General features: G+C 32.0%; 4 protein-coding genes and 1 non-coding gene across 6 annotated transcripts; all 5 read left to right on the forward strand.

The window, feature by feature from the left end:
* Nucleotides 1-361: 361 nt before the first annotated feature.
* Nucleotides 362-2,593, forward strand: LOC137835870 (uncharacterized). Of its 2 annotated transcripts, none has more exons than XM_068644609.2 (3): nt 362-445; nt 1,054-1,249; nt 2,271-2,593. In XM_068644609.2, exons 2-3 carry the CDS (start codon nt 1,068-1,070, stop codon nt 2,455-2,457), a joined length of 369 nt encoding a protein of 122 aa, XP_068500710.1. In that variant the 5' UTR covers nt 362-445; nt 1,054-1,067; the 3' UTR covers nt 2,458-2,593. The 2 variants fall into 2 exon arrangements, with proteins under 2 accessions (XP_068500710.1, XP_068500711.1); XM_068644610.2 differs by lacking the exon at nt 362-445 and adding an exon at nt 553-687.
* A 3,922-nt stretch (nt 2,594-6,515) lies between these two features.
* On the forward strand, nt 6,516-8,084 carry LOC137835872 (uncharacterized). Its single transcript, XM_068644613.2, has one exon. It carries the CDS (start codon nt 7,113-7,115, stop codon nt 7,728-7,730), a length of 618 nt encoding a protein of 205 aa, XP_068500714.1. The 5' UTR covers nt 6,516-7,112; the 3' UTR covers nt 7,731-8,084.
* Nucleotides 8,085-12,999: 4,915 nt separating this feature from the next.
* Nucleotides 13,000-14,847, forward strand: LOC137835874 (large ribosomal subunit protein eL28y). Its single transcript, XM_068644616.2, has 3 exons — nt 13,000-13,329; nt 13,489-13,652; nt 14,503-14,847. Exons 1-3 carry the CDS (start codon nt 13,182-13,184, stop codon nt 14,641-14,643), a joined length of 453 nt encoding a protein of 150 aa, XP_068500717.1. The 5' UTR covers nt 13,000-13,181; the 3' UTR covers nt 14,644-14,847.
* LOC137836289 (small nucleolar RNA R24) lies at nt 14,248-14,338 on the forward strand. The gene has a single exon (XR_011085240.2). It is a non-coding gene; the product is annotated as a small nucleolar RNA R24 (small nucleolar RNA).
* Nucleotides 14,848-17,236: 2,389 nt separating the features above from the next.
* On the forward strand, nt 17,237-18,195 carry LOC137835875 (ESCRT-related protein CHMP1B). The gene has a single exon (XM_068644617.2). It carries the CDS (start codon nt 17,355-17,357, stop codon nt 17,964-17,966), a length of 612 nt encoding a protein of 203 aa, XP_068500718.1. The 5' UTR covers nt 17,237-17,354; the 3' UTR covers nt 17,967-18,195.
* The last annotated feature ends 2,276 nt before the right edge of the window (nt 18,196-20,471 follow it).

Here is a 20,471-nt window from a genome sequence, read left to right on the forward strand (position 1 = left end):
CATTGTCCAGTGTCCACCTAATATTCTCATGAACCAATTTCTACTTATATTATGACATATCTTTTTGATATATTTCCACCATCTAGACTCATTGCCTCATTTGGATTGGCTATATCTCAGTGTCCACTTCTTACCTTATATAATTAGTTTGATATGAGAATCTTATTACCTTCTTATTACACTTAAGTGATTAGTGCAAATATTATTTTATAGTTTATTTTTTAGAATATGTATGCACATATTATTGTTTATTAAATCATAAGCACAGTTGTTTCTATTAATTGTATAATAACACGTAAGGAAACATCTATCTATCTATCTATATATATAACGAAGTGAGCAGTTAAAGTACAGAAGTAGAAGGCGACATAGCGGGTGGAAACGGTAATAGCTGAGTGGAGGCTGCATTCTCCATTTTCCTCGTATCAACAAACTACCCTTTCTGGTACTAACCAAAACCAGTGTTCCAATGATAATGTTCTTCTCTCTCTCTGTTCTGCCATCACATTTTTTATTCAAAGTTCTTTACTTTTTGTCTTTTAACGAAGATCCATATATTTCGTAGTTACTCACCAAACAAAGGTCACTCTGTCTTTAACCACTGAAATTATGAGCCCTTCATGATTCCCAATTTCACAATCTAGGATTTCTCTAACACAAACCTACACTTTTCACAATACAACTTAGGTAGGTGCAATATGGCTGCTTTTTCCTATGATGTTTGAATGATACAGAATAACTACTTGTCTATATAATGTAACTGTAGACATTCTTGTTTAATTTTGTTTTTTGAATACTCAAATAAAATCTGTTTGTCTGACTATGAAGATCTAAGTTAGAATCTCAGATTTTTATTTTTTGAATTTGCACAAGTTAAATTGTATGATAAAATTTCATATATCCCTCTAATTACTTCAAGAACGTATTGAATTTGATTTTTTTTTATGTTCTCCATAAATGGATTTGTTTTGGAAGTTTTAGGAGGATCTAATTATGAGATTTCAATATATGTTCCACCTTTCCCAACAACATGGATACTGATACATTGTGTAGGAAATCGGAGATCCATGGCATCAAAGATTCCCCAGTTACAATCAAAGGTGAACCAGGCCTCACAAATAGTGGCAAAAAATGGAGCTTCATACTACAAGTTATTGTTGGAGCAGAACAAACACTACATACAGGATCCACCCACCATTGAAAAATGCCAATCATTGGCCAACCAGTTGTTTTATACTCGCCTTGCCAGGTTCGCTACCTTAATCTTGCTTCTTCACTTTCTGTGTTCTGTTAACTACTCTGTATTCACATAACAATTACTCTCATGTCTTCTGCTTCATTTTGTTGTGAACATCGCAGTTTTGTCTCTGGTAAGATTTGGTCTCTGATCAACTAATGTTATGTCCTATTTGCTCATTTTGTTAAAGTGTTTCTTCTAAAATCAACTGTTCTCAATTTTCAAAACTATGAAAATAAAATAAAAACTAGGAAATAACCTTCTATTTGGCAATTTCATTTCCCTTATCATATATTAAGCATATTAATCCATTAACAGGTTCTCTAAAAATGTAAAGCCAACAGGACCTACCTTTCAGGATGTTAGATTAAAGGCATGTAGTTGATTTCAGAGGCATAAGAGGTGAAATGTTTGCATTGCATTGCAGCTATTCTAATTGGAATTTGGAAGTACTTTCTAAATATAAGTAGAGTGCGACAGAATAAGCAAAAAACATTATTCATGAACTGAAAAACTTGGGCATTATAAAAACATTAGATGCCAGGATAGCATGATATGAAAATATGGACTGAAAAATAAGCCATGAATCATCCTACCAACTTTCATATAATAAATAGTTATGAAGGGTATATATAAGCTACTTCACAATACAGAATAGGTGAACTTGTGGTAGAGGCTGCTGCTGAATACGATAGTATGGTATAGTTTGATCAGAATTAAGTTACTCTTGCTATATGCTTAAGTTGCCAAAGTGAAACATCAGTTGTAATGTCTTTGTGCTGTTTCACTGTTATGTCTAAATTTATACTTTTTGTGCTGTTTCACTGTTGTGTGTAAATTTATACTTCTTCTTTCTTAGAGTTACATAGTTATATATTATAAAATGTTCTTATTTTTAATCGATTTAGTGAGAGTATCCAAGGAGGAAACACTACGAGGGAAAGTAAATTGGGATGAGGGAATTAAACTACCATCACAAATGGCATGTACTTTGGTTTTTTCAGGTATTGAACTTTTAGCTTATTTTCTGCAGCATTCCTCTTCGTTACAATTCATTCTGGAAGGAATTGGATCATGCAAAGAACATGGTGAAGAACTGGCAGGACCTAAACAGGGAGAATGTTGGTTTTGCTGCTTTGTTTGGACTAGAATGTTTTGCATGGTTTTGGGGAGGTGAGATTGTGGGCAGAGGATTTACATTCACGGGCTACCATGTTTAAATAGAACTGCACGGTTTAAGTACCATACAACCATTAGTTTTACTGTTGAAAACAGCATAGCATAAGGCTTTGATCCATTTTACACATTATGTTTTAATTCAGATGATTTGATGTATGAAATTAAAAGGTCCAGTCAAAATAGCAAGCATAATAATTTCTGAAATCCTTAGTAGAGATTTATGTTGCTTCTAAGCTGATTTAAATTATGAGTAATTTTTTTTTTACTTGTTGTTATTTGTGTACACATAGAGGAATGAATATCTGAAAGTTTCATGGCAAATATTCTTTTGATCTGAAATTCAAGAAATAATATCATTGTATTCGAGTTATTATTCGGTTTTGAAGATAAATGTTTGATCACAATTTTAAAAATGACACCTCAAATGACTCTAATGATCCTATTTCTTTAACTTAAAATCGGAATTAATATTATTTTTAAATTCAATTGAAAGTATACATAAGCTTAATAGATTAAGGAATGTGTTTGCTGTAATATATAACTGAGAATCTTAGGAAGAACCATATTCTTAGGAAGCACAATATCCATGTTGTGGTTATCATAATTGTTCCTCTTTCCAATTAAAAGGAATATATTGAACATGGCCCCAACACATGTGCTATAAGAATTTGTTCACGGGTTCTTATCTCCAACACATGCTTTTATAACTTGTAACTCATTCAAATGGAAAAAAACCAATTTGCATGACAAAATACTATCCATTCGAAAATAAAAGCGCACACTCAACTTATTTATTTCAAATGATTTAAAAAAAAGTGACCATAAAAATGAAATTATCCTTGCATAATTAAAAGGAGTCAACGTGAAAAATGATCAATTATATATTTACTTATAATATAATTGATCATGTTAAGTTATAAAATAATAATAACAGTTATTAAATAATAGTAATAATAAAACTAAAATAAATAATAACAAATTTATAAAACAATAACATTAATAAATTATAAAATAATAGTAGTAGTAAAACAATAAAATTCAAAACATCCTCTTCATTTTCTTCCATTTCCATTCTGTGAAACCCACCTCATAATCTAAGCAGACCATCAAGTTATGGTTTTGAATAACGTAAAAAACCTAACTGGTTTTCTTTTTTCTGATTCAACAGTGTATATAAACTCATTAGTTTATCCAAATATTGCAAGTTTTATGGAGTCACGTCACTTCCAAATTTGCAATCATCTCTTACTTATCTGTGAAAGAAAGAAGATGGATTGCGTCTGAGTTGAAGCAGGAGGAAATTTACGAAGAAACTTGTAGATGGAAACAGAGGTGATGAGAGTGAGGAGTGGATGGGGACCAGTCAACTAGCGTTGACTTGATGCATGCATAACATGAAAATGTCATTAGATATTTGTAGAGTTTTATTATATGAATAGGAAATGAGTGTGTTTGAGGCGTAGGTGTAGGTATAGGTAAATAGGATCAGAAAAGGGGGCTTTGGTTTGGTTTGGACGATGATGTTTTGGTGGCGTGTTGCACGGGAAAAAGACACCGACATGACACCACCATGCTCCTCTTTAAACACCAGTAAATCTATAATTAATGGTAATTAAGTTAATTTATTTATAAATTGTTATTAAGGTAAGATTGAGTTCTCTTTTGAATTTTGGAGCAGTTCAAGCAAATTCATGATAGTTGAGACTCATTTAAAAGATAGGTGTTTGAAGTTTTTTTTTTTCAACTTACATGTATATTGTACTTGAAATAACTTAAAAGGCGGAGTGTCTTTGCAAGTATTAAGGAAATAATAAATTATCAAATTATACGTAATTATTGTATGATATTGTATCCAATGTAATTATTGTATGTAATTATATATTATGGGTGATCCGATAACGGCTCGATAACAGTGACTTGATAAGTCTAACAAACATTAGCTAAGATAGACTTTAAGTAGCTTTGATACCATATTAGAAAATTGTATATAAGAAGAAAAAATATGTTTTTATTCTCTTATGTGTGTATATACATCATTCCATGTATAAGAAATATATATTAATACAGGATTCACTCGATAAAAAAAAAAAACTAATTGAAAATCAATGTTTTTGGAAAGAATAAATACCGAAAATAAAAGACAAAACGAGCTACTTCGAAACCCGACCTTGTAGAAGAATATGGATTTAAATATCTTGAATGAAAGTTTAATGTAAAATTGAATATCTTTAAAATCTGAAAATGTTTAATAATTAGAAACTATGTGAAAAAAGCTACCTGATCCTAACAGTGTTGGAGTCTGTTTGAGTATAGCATAGCTTAATGGGTTACATACAAACATGTTTCATTATCTCTTGGTATTGGGGTAAGGTGAGGGGGTCCCACTGCCCACCACACACCATTTTGTTTTTATAAAGTAACACACTATTTTTTTTATTTATTAAATAGCACATATTATTTATATATTATTATATAAATGTTAGAATTCGATTTCCCCTTGATCACAATAATGAAGCTGTCTTAGCTGACAAAAAAATAATAGAATCTTTTTAAGTTTGTTTTATTGGATCTTTTTGTTAAGAATAAAAAATAAAATAAATATGTCTACTTCTAATTAAAAGTAAAAGTGGCAATTTTTAATAAAAAATAAAAAAGTAATTTTCAATAGTTGATTTCTCCAAATTTATTTATTCTGACAAAAGTTAAACTAATATTTGACAAAATAAAAAAGTAATTTCTCTAATGTAAAATTATATATAATCTAGAGAAAATAGTTGTAAATGGGACCCACTTAATCATGCAACTATGCGGTGTGCGCACGAGGACGGTGCCTCTCTTCAATTCTAATCCATCCACCGTATCAAATCATGGCCGTCCAAATAATTCGTTACACCGCGGGACCCACATGTTTCCTTAGCCTCACCCTCCGTGCCACAATTTTCACATCACAGTCAAAACACCCAATGGGAATACAAACCTTGGAACCCACCTTCTCCCACATCTCACAGACGTGTTGCTTTAGCATTTCCCCACACTCAATTTACCACTATAGCCCCATCACTCCAGCACTTCCACTCACTACTAGTGCGTGTGCCACTTATGGGGTTCCGCCACGTGTCGTGGGTGACACTGGTGGTGGCTATGTTGGGTGGCGATAACTCAACGCAAACCCGTTCCCACTCTTATCTCTGGGATCAACGGTCCTGATTCGCTGGTGAAAGCCGCATCATGATGGTGCAGCACTTGCTTTGTTCACGCGCAAGCCTCTGGTGGACTCAGTGGGCCACACTCATCAAGCTTTGTGATTATGTTCTATGTTTCATAGACATATACACTGATACGACACGCACACGAAGATACGTATAATTTTTTAAAGATAGAATATGGAGACACAGATCTATATATTATATAAATTAACAATAAAGATTTATGTTTATAAGTACGTTTCAGATTATTTTTTAAGCAAAAATATGTTTTTTATGATTAATTTAAAATTATTTGTTTCTTATTTTTATAATTGTAATAAAAATTTATACAATAAGTTTGAGTTTCTAGAAAATTAATGTATTTTTTCTTTTTAAAATTGTGTTAGAAACGCACTAGAATTGTAAGAAATCAACAAATACTTTTTGAATTAGACACTTCACGAATACATGTCCTACGAGTGTCGGTGTCCGATACGAGTATTCAACACCGACATGTCATTTAAGAGAAGTATGCGAGTTTCATATATTATGCTCCTTTCTTAAAATATATATTTATATTATTATTTTTAAGAAAATAAAATAGTGATGAAGTCATTAATTTTCTCTCTTTGTGTTTATTAGTTTATGACCTGGGAATATGTGTTGTAAGGTTAATTCTCTCTTTCGATATTCTTATTTGTCTCTTTACCAATTTTTTATTACATCATTGTTGTACTTGTGTTTAATTATCTGTACAGTTTCGGCACAGGATGTTGAATCAAATGAACTGATAATTTATTGTTTGTCGTTCGTTGGTTTTGAACTTTGACCAACCACACTTGGTTATTTACTTTTACAATTAGTCATTTTGTATGTTTTTCTAGGATGTTTTTTGCCTAGATTAATGAAAGTGTGAAGTAGGAAAAAAGAGCAGTTATTTAACTTGGAACATAGCAGAAGATAGAAGAGAAGAGAAGAGAAGAGAGGATGCACTTTCCCTTTCTATCTGAAGGCTGCGAAGTGAGGTAGTTATCATTCACGCGTCACATTCACGTTAGGTCATCTCATAGCAACATTTTCAAAATCACTCTTCAAATACCACTTAATCAAGTAAAATCAAAATCCTCACTTTCCCTAATTTCTCGAATCTTGTTTGCAATCTATCAGTGCCCATTTTCTCAGCCAACTTCCAAGCTCAATCATCAATCAATCTCTCTGCCTTTCCACTCATCCATCACACCCTGTAACTTTCTTCCCCTTTGAGCTTTTCTTTTCTTTATCTTCAAACACACAACAACTTTCTGGATTTCGTTCGCTTCTGCACACAAAACTTTGTTTCTTCTGCTTCATTTATTACCATTTTGGTCGCTTCTGTGCTTCCATACAAACCAACCCCTCTCACCCTCTCTACAAAAGCTCCACCTTTTTGTCTTCTTTCTACTTTCCCCTCACTTCTCGTGAGATCTTTCCAAAGGGTGCTTCCAAAGTGAAATCTTTTTAGGAATAGGAGAATGCAGGATCCAGCGTTGTTCCAACCCTTGAAACCCCACTTTCCCGAACAAGAGCAGCTCAAGTGTCCGCGTTGCGATTCCATCAACACCAAGTTCTGTTACTACAACAACTACAACCTCTCGCAGCCTCGCCATTTCTGCAAAAATTGCAGAAGGTATTGGACCAAAGGAGGCGCATTGAGAAACATCCCCGTTGGGGGTGGAAGCAGAAAGAACGCTAAACGCTCATCCTCATCCACCGCCAACACAAAACGCGCTTCCCCTTCACCTGCTCTGGAACCCGGCCCGACCCGTATTTGCCCTGACCCGGTTGCTGGGGGTGGGAGTTTGGGTTCTCTTCTGGCATCAGGTGGTCATTTGGGGAACCTCTTGGAGGGTCTGAAATCAAGTGGGGCGAGTCTAAAAGCTGTGCAGATGGAGGAATTTGGGGAGAATGTTAGATCGGGTCAAATGGCGGATCCGGGTTCTGGTCGGAACCCTGTGGTGGAGATTGAAAGAAATGGGAATGCAGAGAGTTTTCTGAGTATGCAAAACGGTGATTCAAGCTGTTGGAATGGTACTAATGGGTGGTCTAACCTTGCAATTTTCACTCCTGGGTCTAGCTATGAAAATTTATGAATATGAATATTCTGATCTGTATATTTAGACATGTTGTGAAAAGAGTTATATATATATTACTAGCTTAAGTTCAATCCTTTAGGATATTGATATTGATATTGATATATCATATATATGGTTCTATGATGGGTCAGAAACGAGTTAGCCACTGCAATAGGATCGGTTTTAAGGTTTCATTGTGTTGCATTTTTATGTTTGTGGATGGTGGTGGTGTTCTTCACTTTTACCAATGATGGAAGAGAGAAGGAAAACAGGTGATTTTTCAGAGAGATATGAATGTTGTTGTTGTTGTAGTGTTGCCATGGCTTGGAGATTCTAATTTAATTACTCTATCTGTGTATTTTACACGCGCAATTTATTGTTTGCTGTTTTTAATAATAGCTTTTTGGAGAACCTATGGCTGTTTGTATGGTCGTGTCCTACTTGGCAAGCTACTTACCCATTAAATTAATGAAGGTTGATTTCGTTGAATCTGGTTGGAAAACCAGAACTGCACAATATATAATTATATACCTTTTCAATGGAGGTTCAAAGGAAATAATCTTTAATGCATTTTGTTATTGTTTTATTTGAGAGTTCTGACTTGGCAATTGGTTTTCCACTTTCCACATTCTAGCAAATTTAGTTTCTGTAGGTGGATTTCTACCACAAAAATGTTGGATATGTTTGTGTTGGTTCTATATATGCATTATCGCTAGAAGGAAAGCATCACATAGCTAATTTCAATTTCAACTTTGATTTCTGATTCCTCGATAAAGTTGTTGTTCTTGGAGAGGTCCAATAATTCTACATCGTTTAATCTACTTAGGTGTCTTTCATCGAGAATTAGGGAACAAGAATTCATGTGAGGTGTCTTTCATCGAGAATTAGGCAACGAGAATTCGTGTTTGTAACCATTGTTTTTAATTGTTCGGATAGTATTGTTAGGATCAATTATTATATTATATTTTTAAACATTATCTGTTTTGAAATTTGGAGTTGGATGACTATTTTTTCTTTAAAGGATGTTCGATGAGTTAAGAAAAAAAAAAGTATATATAGATTGACCTTAAATAATTGTGTTGTTCTACTTGTGTGGTCATCTTAAGTTGACTTCCAAGTTAACTATTGTGGACCACTCTGTTCTCAAATTTCAATATAAGTTTGCTGAATACACAAGTTGTTCTGCTGGTTCGTTGACTGAAATTTCAATTGAGAATACTATTGGAAGTACTTAGAAAACTGCATATAAATTTGATATATTTTTGTTGAACTTAACCATTGTTCCGAATGAGATATGGTGGAAGCGACTTAGATAAAAGTATTTAAGATTATGACTTCTTTTTTTTGTTGATGGTGAGATGTGTGTACTTGTTCCAATGGATATATAGTTACCTCTTTCAAGGGTTGGTTGTGGTCTCAATTTTGAGATTAGAGTGGGTAGGTGTACAAGTAGGAAATTTGGAAGGATATCATAATAGATTTCCAACCATATCACTATTTGGATAGGGTTGATTAGTATGAGATATTTATGGAAAGGTATATAATTCTATAAGGTAGTGTTTGGATTTTAGGGAAGATGTACAATGGTACCTCCTTCTTTATTCATCTTCTTTTCTTTTTCTTATTTTTACTTTTCTTTTAATCCAAACAATAATGCATAAGTTTCGATAATTGAAAAAAAAAGAAAAGTGTTTCAATTAGTAGTATATTGATTCTTATGAGAGATCTTAATCAATAAGCAAAAGTATTTTCAAATTAAGGTTGGATTAAAATTTAACAAATGTGTAAATGACTTGCATCACGGATTTAAAAATGTGATTTTGTTGGATTGTAAATTATATATAAAAATGTCATATTTGTTTTCATTATGTATGTTTAATATTATTGTAATAACTCGAATCTTATATTTAAATATGCATTTTCTCTTAAATTTGGAAGTACACGTCACTTTTAGATATCATATTTATCTATCACATATATTTAATATTATGATTTGTTATTTTCGGTTTGATCACACGATTAATTATGTGATTTTGTTTAAATCATCATGTACACGTATATATTGATGTGTTTTGTTTGTCTATCATGTATACTTAATACTGTGATGATTGTTTTACACATTTAAATATGTGATTTTTCTTAATAATAAAATGCATGTATAATTTCATTAATCATGTTTGTTTATCACAAATATTTAATATCATGATAACTTATTTTTTGTCGGAATGTATATCTAAATATGTAGTTTTCGTTGAAGTTACGAAGTACATGGACAATTTGATGTAATATTTGTCTATAATATATAGATAATTCATGATAACTCATTTTGGTCACATTACACATTTGAATCTTAATTGAATAAGTGATTATACATTCATGTGCTTTGTCATTTCTATTAAAAATAACATGTTTGTAAAACTTTTTGGTTTATTGACATTGTAAGATTTTTTTTTCAAAATGGTGTAATTCGTTTTGGTATTTTTTGGAATGGGAAAAAAAATTATTTATGAAATGGATAAGTCGTGTTCCACTTGCACAAATTAATACAACATAAGTCATTATAGGAGTTCACGACTTTTGGTCAAAATAAAAAGTTCATATAGAAGTTGTGCATAACACACACAGATTTTTTAACATTCAAAAATTTATAATATTTTAAAAATAGTAATAGTTGGTTAGACACTCTAATCATCTAATGTGTTTTATGACAGTACAAAATTCTATTAAGAAAATATGTGCATTTTATTTTATTTTGTCATGAAGTTATACAATTCTAAAATATAAGGATCCATTTAATGAATCTCAATCATAGAATAAAAGAATAAATATCAACCCCTAGAGTTGATTATTAACTCTGATTATATGGTCAAACTTTGATTAAACGGTCAAACCTATATTGGAAGGTCACATTGGATGGTCAATCTTAAACTAGACGGTCAACAATCATAGAAATAAAGGATTAAATGATCAATGAGACACTAGACGATCCAGTTGAAAAAGATTAAATTATATATTCATTAGATCTAAGTGAAAACATTAGAAACGTGAAGGGGTAACAATAACTTATCCTTTTCTGAAGGCTTTTATGAAGGAGAGATAAGCTTAGGAAAGGAATTATCTTCCTCCATCTAATCCTTCAGATAAGATAATATTAAAATGAGTCCCATTTTACCATGCCACCTAATCCTCCATACTTGAAACTAATCATATTAAATAAAATGATTTATACTTGATTTATTTTAAACCAAACTTCTTACACTAAAATGTGTAATTTTATTCATGATTATGATGTACCTGGTTGGAATTTTGTCAGTGAAGGATTGAGTCATTGGAAATTATGAGTATAAATTATTATATTATTGATCGAATGTAATTATGTTTTAATTACTTATTTGACTAGTCACTCCATTTCCGATCTTATTTATTATCTTCAATTGATTGTTACAAGTCTTCTAACAAAATATGATTTTTTTCATTTAGTATTTTTATACAAATCTTATTTATTGTTGCGTAAGTTATATTGCTACAACTACTTATTGCATCAGATTAAATTTAAATATGAAGCTTAATCCGATTTTTATATAAAATGATAAAAATGATTTAAAATAAAAGAGAGTATTTTGTGAATTTCTTATTGGGATAAGTTTTTTAGTTTGAAATTTTGGAATAGTTTTTTAATTCTTAGAATTCTTTTGCTGGAATACATTTTTGGGTTTTGTTTGCTACCAATTTCTTTTTCAAGATATATATTTTTATTCTAGATTTACTTTTTAGATTTTGATTTTTCAATTCTATTTCAGAATACAAAAGTTATTCTGAATTTATTTTTTCAGAATATATTTTTTGATTCTTAATTTTCAGTTACAGAATGAAAGACAATTTTGGAAGTTTAATTTAAAAGGTGGAGTAAGAATTTGCCTTTATATGGTTTAAGAAGGTTTTGATTAACTTATGGTCCTAAATTGTCACACAATGAAATGGACGAATATTAATTGCGGCTTAGAAAAGTTAAAATGGTTTTAAAAGAACCAAAATCTTGTTGAATTTCAATTATGTATTCAAACATAAGTGCTTTTGAGTTAAGTCTTTTGTGTGAACCACTAACTATTTATTTTCCATCCAAAATGATAAAGAAAGGAATCACTCTATACATCTTTTATACCAAAAGAAGAAAAAACACAATATTCATATTTATTTCATCAATTTTCAATTTTCAAACCAATATTAAATAACGTTTGAACAATGCTGTTATCATCAATTTTCTATTGAATTAAATGATACATTTTTTTTTCAATATCAAATTATATATAATTTATAAATCATTCAGATATTGTATTGATTCTAATTTTTTAATCTAAACTATCTTTTTCAAAAAAAATACCGACTCTTACAATTTTGAATAGTTTATAACAAAATTATGAAAAACTTTTAAATCCTATAAATCTATAAAGTTCTCCAAAACTTTTTTTTTACGATATAGTTTTATTAAAATTTAAATTACAGAATTTTATAACTCTTTTGCATAATTTCTTCTTAAGCGCTTCTATACAAGAAAATAAAAAATAATATTTTTTTGTATAAAACTAAAATTAACGTGTATATGAATTAAATGTTTAATTTTAAAGAACCTATTTATTTTTTTTCAAATTAATTCATGCCTAAGTTGATTTTAACTTCAAATGTATAAGTATTAAAATTAAAATAATATAATTTGCATAAAGTTATTTATTTTTATCAGATTTGTTGATTTATTCAATTAATTTCCCCCCGAAGTGTTTGTTTTTTTCTGACTAAATAGAATCTTTTGTGCGTGGGTATCTTACAGTTTTGGGCTTTGGCCTTCTTATTCCTTTAACGTTAGGCAATTGCTTTTTGCAACCTACAAATGGAACATGCACCCTATTTTTGATGTAAAATAACCAAAATGTTTTCTATAGTTTTTAAATAAATAGGGTGCTTATCAAATTGTATTTTGATATATATTTTGGATTCTAGAATTTTTTTTCTTCAGTTTGCTTTCAAGAATGTATCTTTTGTAGTTTAGAATGATTTTCTCGGAATCAGATTTTGATTTTCCAATTTTATTCTTATATTTTATTTATAGAAGAAAATAAAAATCAATTTTGATTTTTTTTTTCAAAAATTATTTTTAATTCCAATAATGAAAGACAATTTAGAATTTTTAAAAGTTGATTGGGTGCAGATTTAAATTTATTAGGTGGAGGAAGCAATTGGCTTAACGTTATATTAGATGGGTTGTAGCCCAGTAATAATAAGGAATTGGGCCGGGTCCATTCGAAGGCGTTGAATTAGGGTTTTCCATTTCTTCGCTATAAATTGGGACAGAAAGAAAACCCTGGTTTTCTTCTTCACCCTCTCCTGCACAACGAGCGAAGGTTCTTGTTGTGATTTAAAATTTAGATCTCGTGTTGTGCGTATCAGGTGTGAAGGTAGCAGAAGAAAAAGAAAATGACGACAGTGCCAGGGCAATTGATTTGGGAGATCGTGAAGAAGAACAACTCTTTTTTGGTGAAAGAGTTCGGAAATGGCACTCAGAGCGTGCAGTTCAGCAGAGAACCCAACAATCTCTACAATCTCAACACTTACAAGTACTCTGGTAACAATATTCTTAATGAAGTGAAAATTATTTAAAATGTGTTGTTGATTTTTAGATTTTAGTTGCTATAGAGTTTTTAAGCTTTTGATTAGGTGTTTACGCTTTTTTTTAGGCCAGGTGATTTTAGGTAATCAATGTTTGTTTGTGAATTTATGGTAGGTTTGGCGAACAAGAAAACTGTCACTATTCAGGCTGCTGGTAAAGACCAATCTGTGGTATTGGCCACAACTAAGACTAAGAAACAGAATAAGCCTGCTTCCTTGCTTCACAAATCTGTCATGAAAAAAGAGTTCCGAAGAATGGCGAAGGCAGTGCAAAATCAGGTAATTTTGGAGAGAACTGAATCGGCCAATCTGTGTTTTGTGGGGTGTTTTCCCTGTTTCATTTTAATGACATGGAGTAAATGGTTTATAGTTCTAGACAGCTGATTATATTCCTATATGAAAATATTTGTTTTATGTGATAGCTGCATTTATATTTGACATCGATCATGAGAAAATGTTGATGGTTGTTAATTGCCTTTCTCTACACATGTACTAGGTTAGCTATTTTTTCTACATATGTTGCTTCAGTTGAATTGCGAAATAGTTCAATGTTTCGGTCTTTACAATGTTAGTTAATGTTATTTAAAGATATATTGTTTACCCAAAATATTGGTGCTTGTTGTAGATCACTTGTTAGACATAAAGGCATTTTGGCACACTTAAGTGGGGTCTTTGTCTTGTGTTTTGGTACTAGCTTAACATTTTGAACGCATTTCGTTGCAACTTAAGTTGAATTTCTGCGACATAAAGTTGTAAATTCCTCGTATATCTGCTTTTGTTGGATTGTTGAGAAATTTTTCTGTTGTAAAAATGGTTTTGGTGCGTCAAGTTTTACAATAGAGGCCTTTTAAATCTGTCAGGAGTGATTTTTTACCCAGCGGTGATGAGCCTCTAACATGTAAGAAGAAATCCGTAGTTGGGTTACTTCAATGAAATTTACTTGTTACGCTTGGCTTCTGAGCTTTTTATCATCCGGAAGTTCTTTCATGGATGCAGTAATGCCATTGTTAATGGTCTTTTTCCTTTGTCAATTATTTCTTGTTGACTGCTAGCTGCTTTGTGCCATACTTCCTGTTAATTCATTGGAACCACGCAGCTAATTTTATCTGCTTTGTGATTGGCGTTGTAGGTAGCTGATAACTACTACAGGCCTGATCTGAAAAAGGCAGCTCTGGCTAGGTTGAGCGCTGTCAATAGGAGCCTGAAAGTTGCAAAGTCTGGTGTGAAGAAGAGGAACAGACAGGCTGTGAAGGTTGTTGGCAGGAAGTGAATTGAGAAGCGTTAAATTTGCATTCTACATTTTCTACCATCCTTTTGTAGTTTTTGTTTTGTAGAACTCTTTTGTGTTTTGTCTGGAGAGCCAGTTATTGCGTTTTCAATATACAACCGACACTACTATGCCATAGCTTTTCTACCTGAGCTGGATTTTTTGTTCAAGAAGTTGTTTAATTATGAAGGTTTGATGTTCATATTATATTATCTGTAATGGGTCGGTAATATGTATAACTGCACAGAAGCATTGTTCTTTGAGCATAAAACTGGGAAACTGGATAGAGATCTGAAATTTTTTAGGTGTAAAACTTGAACAAATATAACTATCAAAACATATAAAACTAGGTCAAACAAGCCAATGCTTAGTACATCGGTGCTTGATAGAAAAGATCAAATCAAGGAAAAAATATTATCTGAAAGATAATTATAATATTTTTTAAGTAGTTAGTGTGTGTATCTATATATATATATATAATGTTTGATTAAAGGTTCGAGTTAACATTGAGGTGTGAGATAATTGACTACGCTAATTGTTCATCAATTACTCCCTGTAATACAAGAATTAAGAATTGTGTATTGTTAGTAAACTAAAATAACAGAAGATACATCAAAACATGACTTGTTATAGAATAATTTTATAAGTTGAAGTATAGAGTCTCTATATTCCATCAACATGATTGTGAATTGGTTATGCTACACCAGAAACTCCTGCAAGATAAACAATCATAAATGTTAATCATCTATCAGTGATCAAATTAACAACCAATGTCATTTGGTCTAGTAAACAATTATCTTTAAATGATACATGAACCTTATTCTTGTTAATATTTATTACACCGGTAACAAAAGTTTTACCCACCCTTTAAAAAAAAAAATCCAACAAAATGTTGTTGAAGAAGTTTGGGGCTTTAGACACCCCTCACGTTGAGATTGACGGTTGAGATTGACGGCTCATGCGTGGAAAAATATATTATGGGTGGTTCGATAACGGTTGACTTGATAAGTCCATATTGGAAAGTGAACTTTAAGCCTAACTCAATCTCATAAAATCGACTCATGAGGTGAGGTTTGCACTCACTTATATACAATGAAATATCCTAATCTCTAGTCAATGTGGGATCTTGAATGACTGAAAAGAGGAGTGACTCTTGCTTGCTTACTCTTTTAAGTGGAGAGAGGTGATAAAAATATGACTCTTTCAAAAATGCTCCGTGAATCAAGAATCAAATTCAAAGTCGTTCCTGATCGGTTCAGGATTCCTCAAATCAGTGCGGGCTTCCTCACATCGATGCTTTTATGCTCTTGGCAGAACTCCTCGACTTGCTTTTGTGCCTCTTCATAGTCCTGCTGAAGAGCTTTCATTGTCTTCCATGATATGTTGTAGGGTGGGTGTGTCGTCTTCGTCTTGCATTTTTTGTTTCGTCTTCCTCATGTCGTCAGACTCTTAGGATTTGTGTTTTGAGCAACCCGTCCTATAGTGGGCGCCAAATGTTCTCGCCAAACTGGAGGTTGAGAGTTCAGAGGCAGTATCCAAGGTGATCCCTTCATAGTATGTATTGCATAAAATAATACTTTTTTTAGGGTCATCTTCTATCTATAGAGTTTTTTCTCATAATAATATTACAACAGATTTAAATAATAACAATCATATATTTTATCTTCATAATAATATCACAACATATTTATTCATGCTTCAATTTATGAGTTTATAAGAAATAAAAACCATCTAAAAAAAAAATCTATATCAATTAATAATTCATTAGTTTTTCTCTATCTCCATGTAACTAAAAGATGAAGAATATATGATATCTTGCTAAAATGTAACATCCATTCTCCCAATTATTTCACATCATCTTTTTATCCGATTAAGATTATATCGATCATTTTAACAATATAACGCGGTCGATATTGTTGTCAATATAGTTAATACACTATGTAAGTATACATATGGTAAAGATATTAAAATAAACTATAAATTTATGCTAACCATATAAATATACTAATAACATCGTTTATTATTTTTTTAACATAAAACATATTTATATATAAATAATAAAAATAAAAGATGCAGATAAAAAACAACAATTCTGCCGCTAGTTGATATAAAATGTGTATCATTTTCATGGTTGACAAATTACACAAACTGAAACATCAATATCACAAATATTCAGTGTACCATCTTTACTTTTCGAAAAATTATTTAAGTTATTCATATTTTTAAGCTATTATATTTTAAATTTATTTTTAATATATTTACAGTTACTTTTCAATGTTTAGAGCAATACCATAATTTGAAAAATAAATATTTTATTTAATTTTTTCACACCCCTTAACATAATTAACTATAATTTTTTTTTTCCTAAATATTAATAATATAATTTGTTTCATTTATTTTTTTTACATGTGACCAATAATACTTACAAATTGTTTATATAAATAATTTTGATGCAAGTTAGTTGAAATATCTTTTAATAGTAGTTACAGAGTTTGGGCCGTGTGAAAAGGGTAACGCGGAGAGAGAGAACTTTCGTGGAAGAAGCCCAACCCAATAAATTCCTTTACAAATAAAAAAAAAAACGTAAGCCGAAAAGAGGAACGTAAGAAAGGTCTCATTTCAATTCAACTCAAAATTCGAAATTCCATTCCTCTTCTCTTTCTCGTTCTGAATTTTGGGAATCGAAAAACCCTAAGCGAAGCGAAGCGGTGACGATGGGGAACACGGAGAAGCTGATGAACCAGATCATGGAGTTGAAATTCACGTCGAAGTCGTTGCAGCGTCAATCGCGCAAGTGCGAGAAGGAGGAGAAGGCGGAGAAGCTCAAGGTGAAGAAGGCGATCGAGAAAGGCAACATGGACGGAGCGCGGATCTACGCGGAGAACGCGATCCGTAAGCGTACGGAGCAGATGAACTACCTTCGCTTGGCCTCACGCCTCGACGCCGTGGTGGCGCGGCTTGATACGCAGGCGAAGATGGCGACGATCAGCAAGTCGATGGGAAACATCGTGAAATCGCTGGAGTCGTCGCTGGCGACGGGGAACTTGCAGAAGATGTCGGAGACGATGGACCAGTTCGAGAAGCAGTTCGTGAACATGGAGGTCCAGGCGGAGTTCATGGAGAGCGCCATGGCCGGATCGACCTCTCTCTCCACTCCCGAAGGAGAGGTCAACAGCCTCATGCAGCAGGTCGCCGACGACTACGGTCTCGAGGTCTCCGTCGGCCTCCCTCAGCCCGCCGCTCACGCCGTTCCGACCAAGGAAGCCGACAAGGTCGACGAGGACGACTTGTCACGCCGCCTCGCCGAACTCAAGGCTAGAGGTTAACTTAATTAATTAATCAATTAATACTATCACATCATCATCACCATCATCATCACTATCACTATCCTTTTCCATCGCATATGCAGCAGTGTTATGTTTTCTGTATATTAATCCGAATTCAGTTGTTATGTGGGCTTTGCTTTTGAGAGGTTTTATGACCTTCTTTTTCTGTTAGTATCATCGTGTGAATAATTTATACGTTAATACAGTGCTTATATTTGTCTTTTCACTACGTTTTGGAGTGATGCTTTGGGTTTGGTCTGCATTCGGCTTGTGTTGGAGGTAGTTGTGTATTCTTGTGCTGAAAATGTATTAAACCTAACTCGCCCATTATCTGCATGAGGCAAATACATATGCTTAATCTCTGCATGAGTGCTTAAAACTGCCTTTTGTGAGGTTAGGCTTCTCGTCATAAGAAGAATCATTGGAGATGTCATGCGGGCTTCTTCGCATTAGAGGTGGGGTACAACCAGAACATTTCTAAGCTATGTTCAAAATCTGTTGAAGAATATAAAGGACTTTGTTTACTTAAGTAGTGGCATAAGTAGTTTTCTTGCCCTTCTTCCGGCTATGAAACACTCCAACCTTTTTTTTCTTTCCATAAAACAGTTCTATAGACCGGTTCTCCCTTTCTCGTCAAAAAACACTGGCGTGGCTTTATATCCTAATTTGGAGGCAACTTACACAGAACAAAAACTGTGCATATAGCAGTAGAACTAAGGATGGTGGAGAGAATTATGAATACAAGTGATACTCAATCTTGCATAAAATTTGAATATTCAAAGTATCGAAATAAGTTCTAGTGATACTATGCTTGTTTATATAAAATGTAGCCCAGATTACCTCAAATTTTGGTTTGGAATCCAAAAGTTATAAATAGGAAATACCTTATTTATGATCCTTTGCATGATTCAATATGGATATTAGATAGCATGTCATGTTCTTCAAATTAGAGGCGCACATAGAAATAGATTTGTTATAAATCCTAGAAATATGGTGGCATATGTGGACTATAAATACCGGAGCAGAAACCATAAACCATAGGTTACACACACAACTTATGTTTACCTCATTTACATGCACAATTTAACATCTTGATGGTGGAGTGGAAACTAGTTCTTCGAAGAAAGGATTCATAGCTATTAGTATAGAAGGCATGCACCAGTAAGTAGAGAAACAATCCAGAACCAGCAACATGAGCATGTACATCCTTAATGCCAATAGAAGCTGCTTAAGTTTATGTCTGGTACCGCGTTTATGACTCTTCAACGTGTGTCAAATGGAACTATTAGGTTGTAGGTTTTGCATCTTTTTTTACCTATATTAAACTTGATTTCGGAAGTATCGTGCGTTCCTTAAGCAAATCTAAGCACACGGTAAGTTGAAGCTTTGTTCTAAAACTTGTTTTCTTTACTTTGACGTGCGTATGCATCGTCTTTGTGAATCATATATTTGTTATATTAGCGCAGACGTTTGAATATTTAATTTGTTTTACTTTTCGATAAATATCATATCAACATAAGGTGTTGCATTTACAAAACCATCATACATTTAATTTTTATCTTATTTTTACAAATTAACCCACGCTCTATTTTATTTATCTTTAATTGTAGGTTCTTTCTAAATTTTTTCTAGTAAAGTCGCTTATAACTTTTCATTTTTTTAAACTTAATTTATTGCAAGAAATTGAATGTCAATTTGTTACAATATTTTTCATTCTTAATTTTTTGGGAAAAGTAAAAAGACGAGATGATGTCGGGTAGACGTGAAAAAAAATTAAATAACCATAGCCAAAAAAAGAAAAAAAAGTGAAATTAGTAAGAAAAAAATAAAGATTAAGAAAAAATGTGAAAAATAAAATTACTTAAATGAAATGAATGAAAATTAGGTGAAAGTTAAATATAATTATAGTAAAAAGTGTAAATATTAGTATAATATTAACGATAAAAACGTAACGAAGTAGATTATAGTAAATATTCATACATAAAAGTACTTGTTTTATTTTCTTTATCTTTTGGGTCTCAGTTTTCCCTTAGTTGGAAGTAAAGATAATCTAAGAGTTTGAACATAAATTAGACGATTGAGTAAAATATTAACTTCTTTTAACTTGACTCATTATAGCTCGTGATGTGGATTGAGCTCACCCGCAATGGGTAGAAGAGTTTCTTTTTCACCTTGTTTGGGTGAACTCTTTAATTTTATAAAACAAAAACAAAATTAAAACATATAATAAATTGAAATTTAGAGATTTAAATTATCCGATTTAAAGTAAAGATGACAAGATGATTTTAAATTACATAAAGTTTAAAATTAGTGCTAAATTTATTGAATATTGTTGGATGTTACTCTAGATTGTCTAGAATCTCAGCCAAACAAGAAAAATACTTTATAAGAATAAGTTGAATTCAATTATTTGCTAAATATAAATTGGTACACGATATCCTTTCTTTATTAGAAAATTAATTATTATTTCACCAAACCAAGACAGGCTTCTTATTCTAAACACAG

This window comes from Phaseolus vulgaris, chromosome 5 (assembly GCF_051622355.1).
Source record: "Phaseolus vulgaris cultivar YP4 chromosome 5, ASM5162235v1, whole genome shotgun sequence".
In the NCBI taxonomy this organism is placed as follows: Eukaryota; Viridiplantae; Streptophyta; class Magnoliopsida; order Fabales; family Fabaceae; genus Phaseolus; species Phaseolus vulgaris.

What these genes read in the sequence shown, in the direction of transcription:
- LOC137835870 (XM_068644609.2), top strand. Translation starts at nt 1,068, where the DNA reads ATGGCATCAAAGATTCCCCAGTTACAATCAAAGGTGAACCAGGCCTCA. An exon ending in TTTTATACTCGCCTTGCCAG is followed by an intron (nt 1,250 to 2,270) that starts GTTCGCTACCTT and finishes TATTTTCTGCAG; the next exon opens with CATTCCTCTTCGTTACAATT.
- LOC137835872 (XM_068644613.2), top strand. Translation starts at nt 7,113, where the DNA reads ATGCAGGATCCAGCGTTGTTCCAACCCTTGAAACCCCACTTTCCCGAA.
- LOC137835874 (XM_068644616.2), top strand. Translation starts at nt 13,182, where the DNA reads ATGACGACAGTGCCAGGGCAATTGATTTGGGAGATCGTGAAGAAGAAC. An exon ending in CAACACTTACAAGTACTCTG is followed by an intron (nt 13,330 to 13,488) that starts GTAACAATATTC and finishes AATTTATGGTAG; the next exon opens with GTTTGGCGAACAAGAAAACT. An exon ending in CGAAGGCAGTGCAAAATCAG is followed by an intron (nt 13,653 to 14,502) that starts GTAATTTTGGAG and finishes TTGGCGTTGTAG; the next exon opens with GTAGCTGATAACTACTACAG.
- LOC137835875 (XM_068644617.2), top strand. Translation starts at nt 17,355, where the DNA reads ATGGGGAACACGGAGAAGCTGATGAACCAGATCATGGAGTTGAAATTC.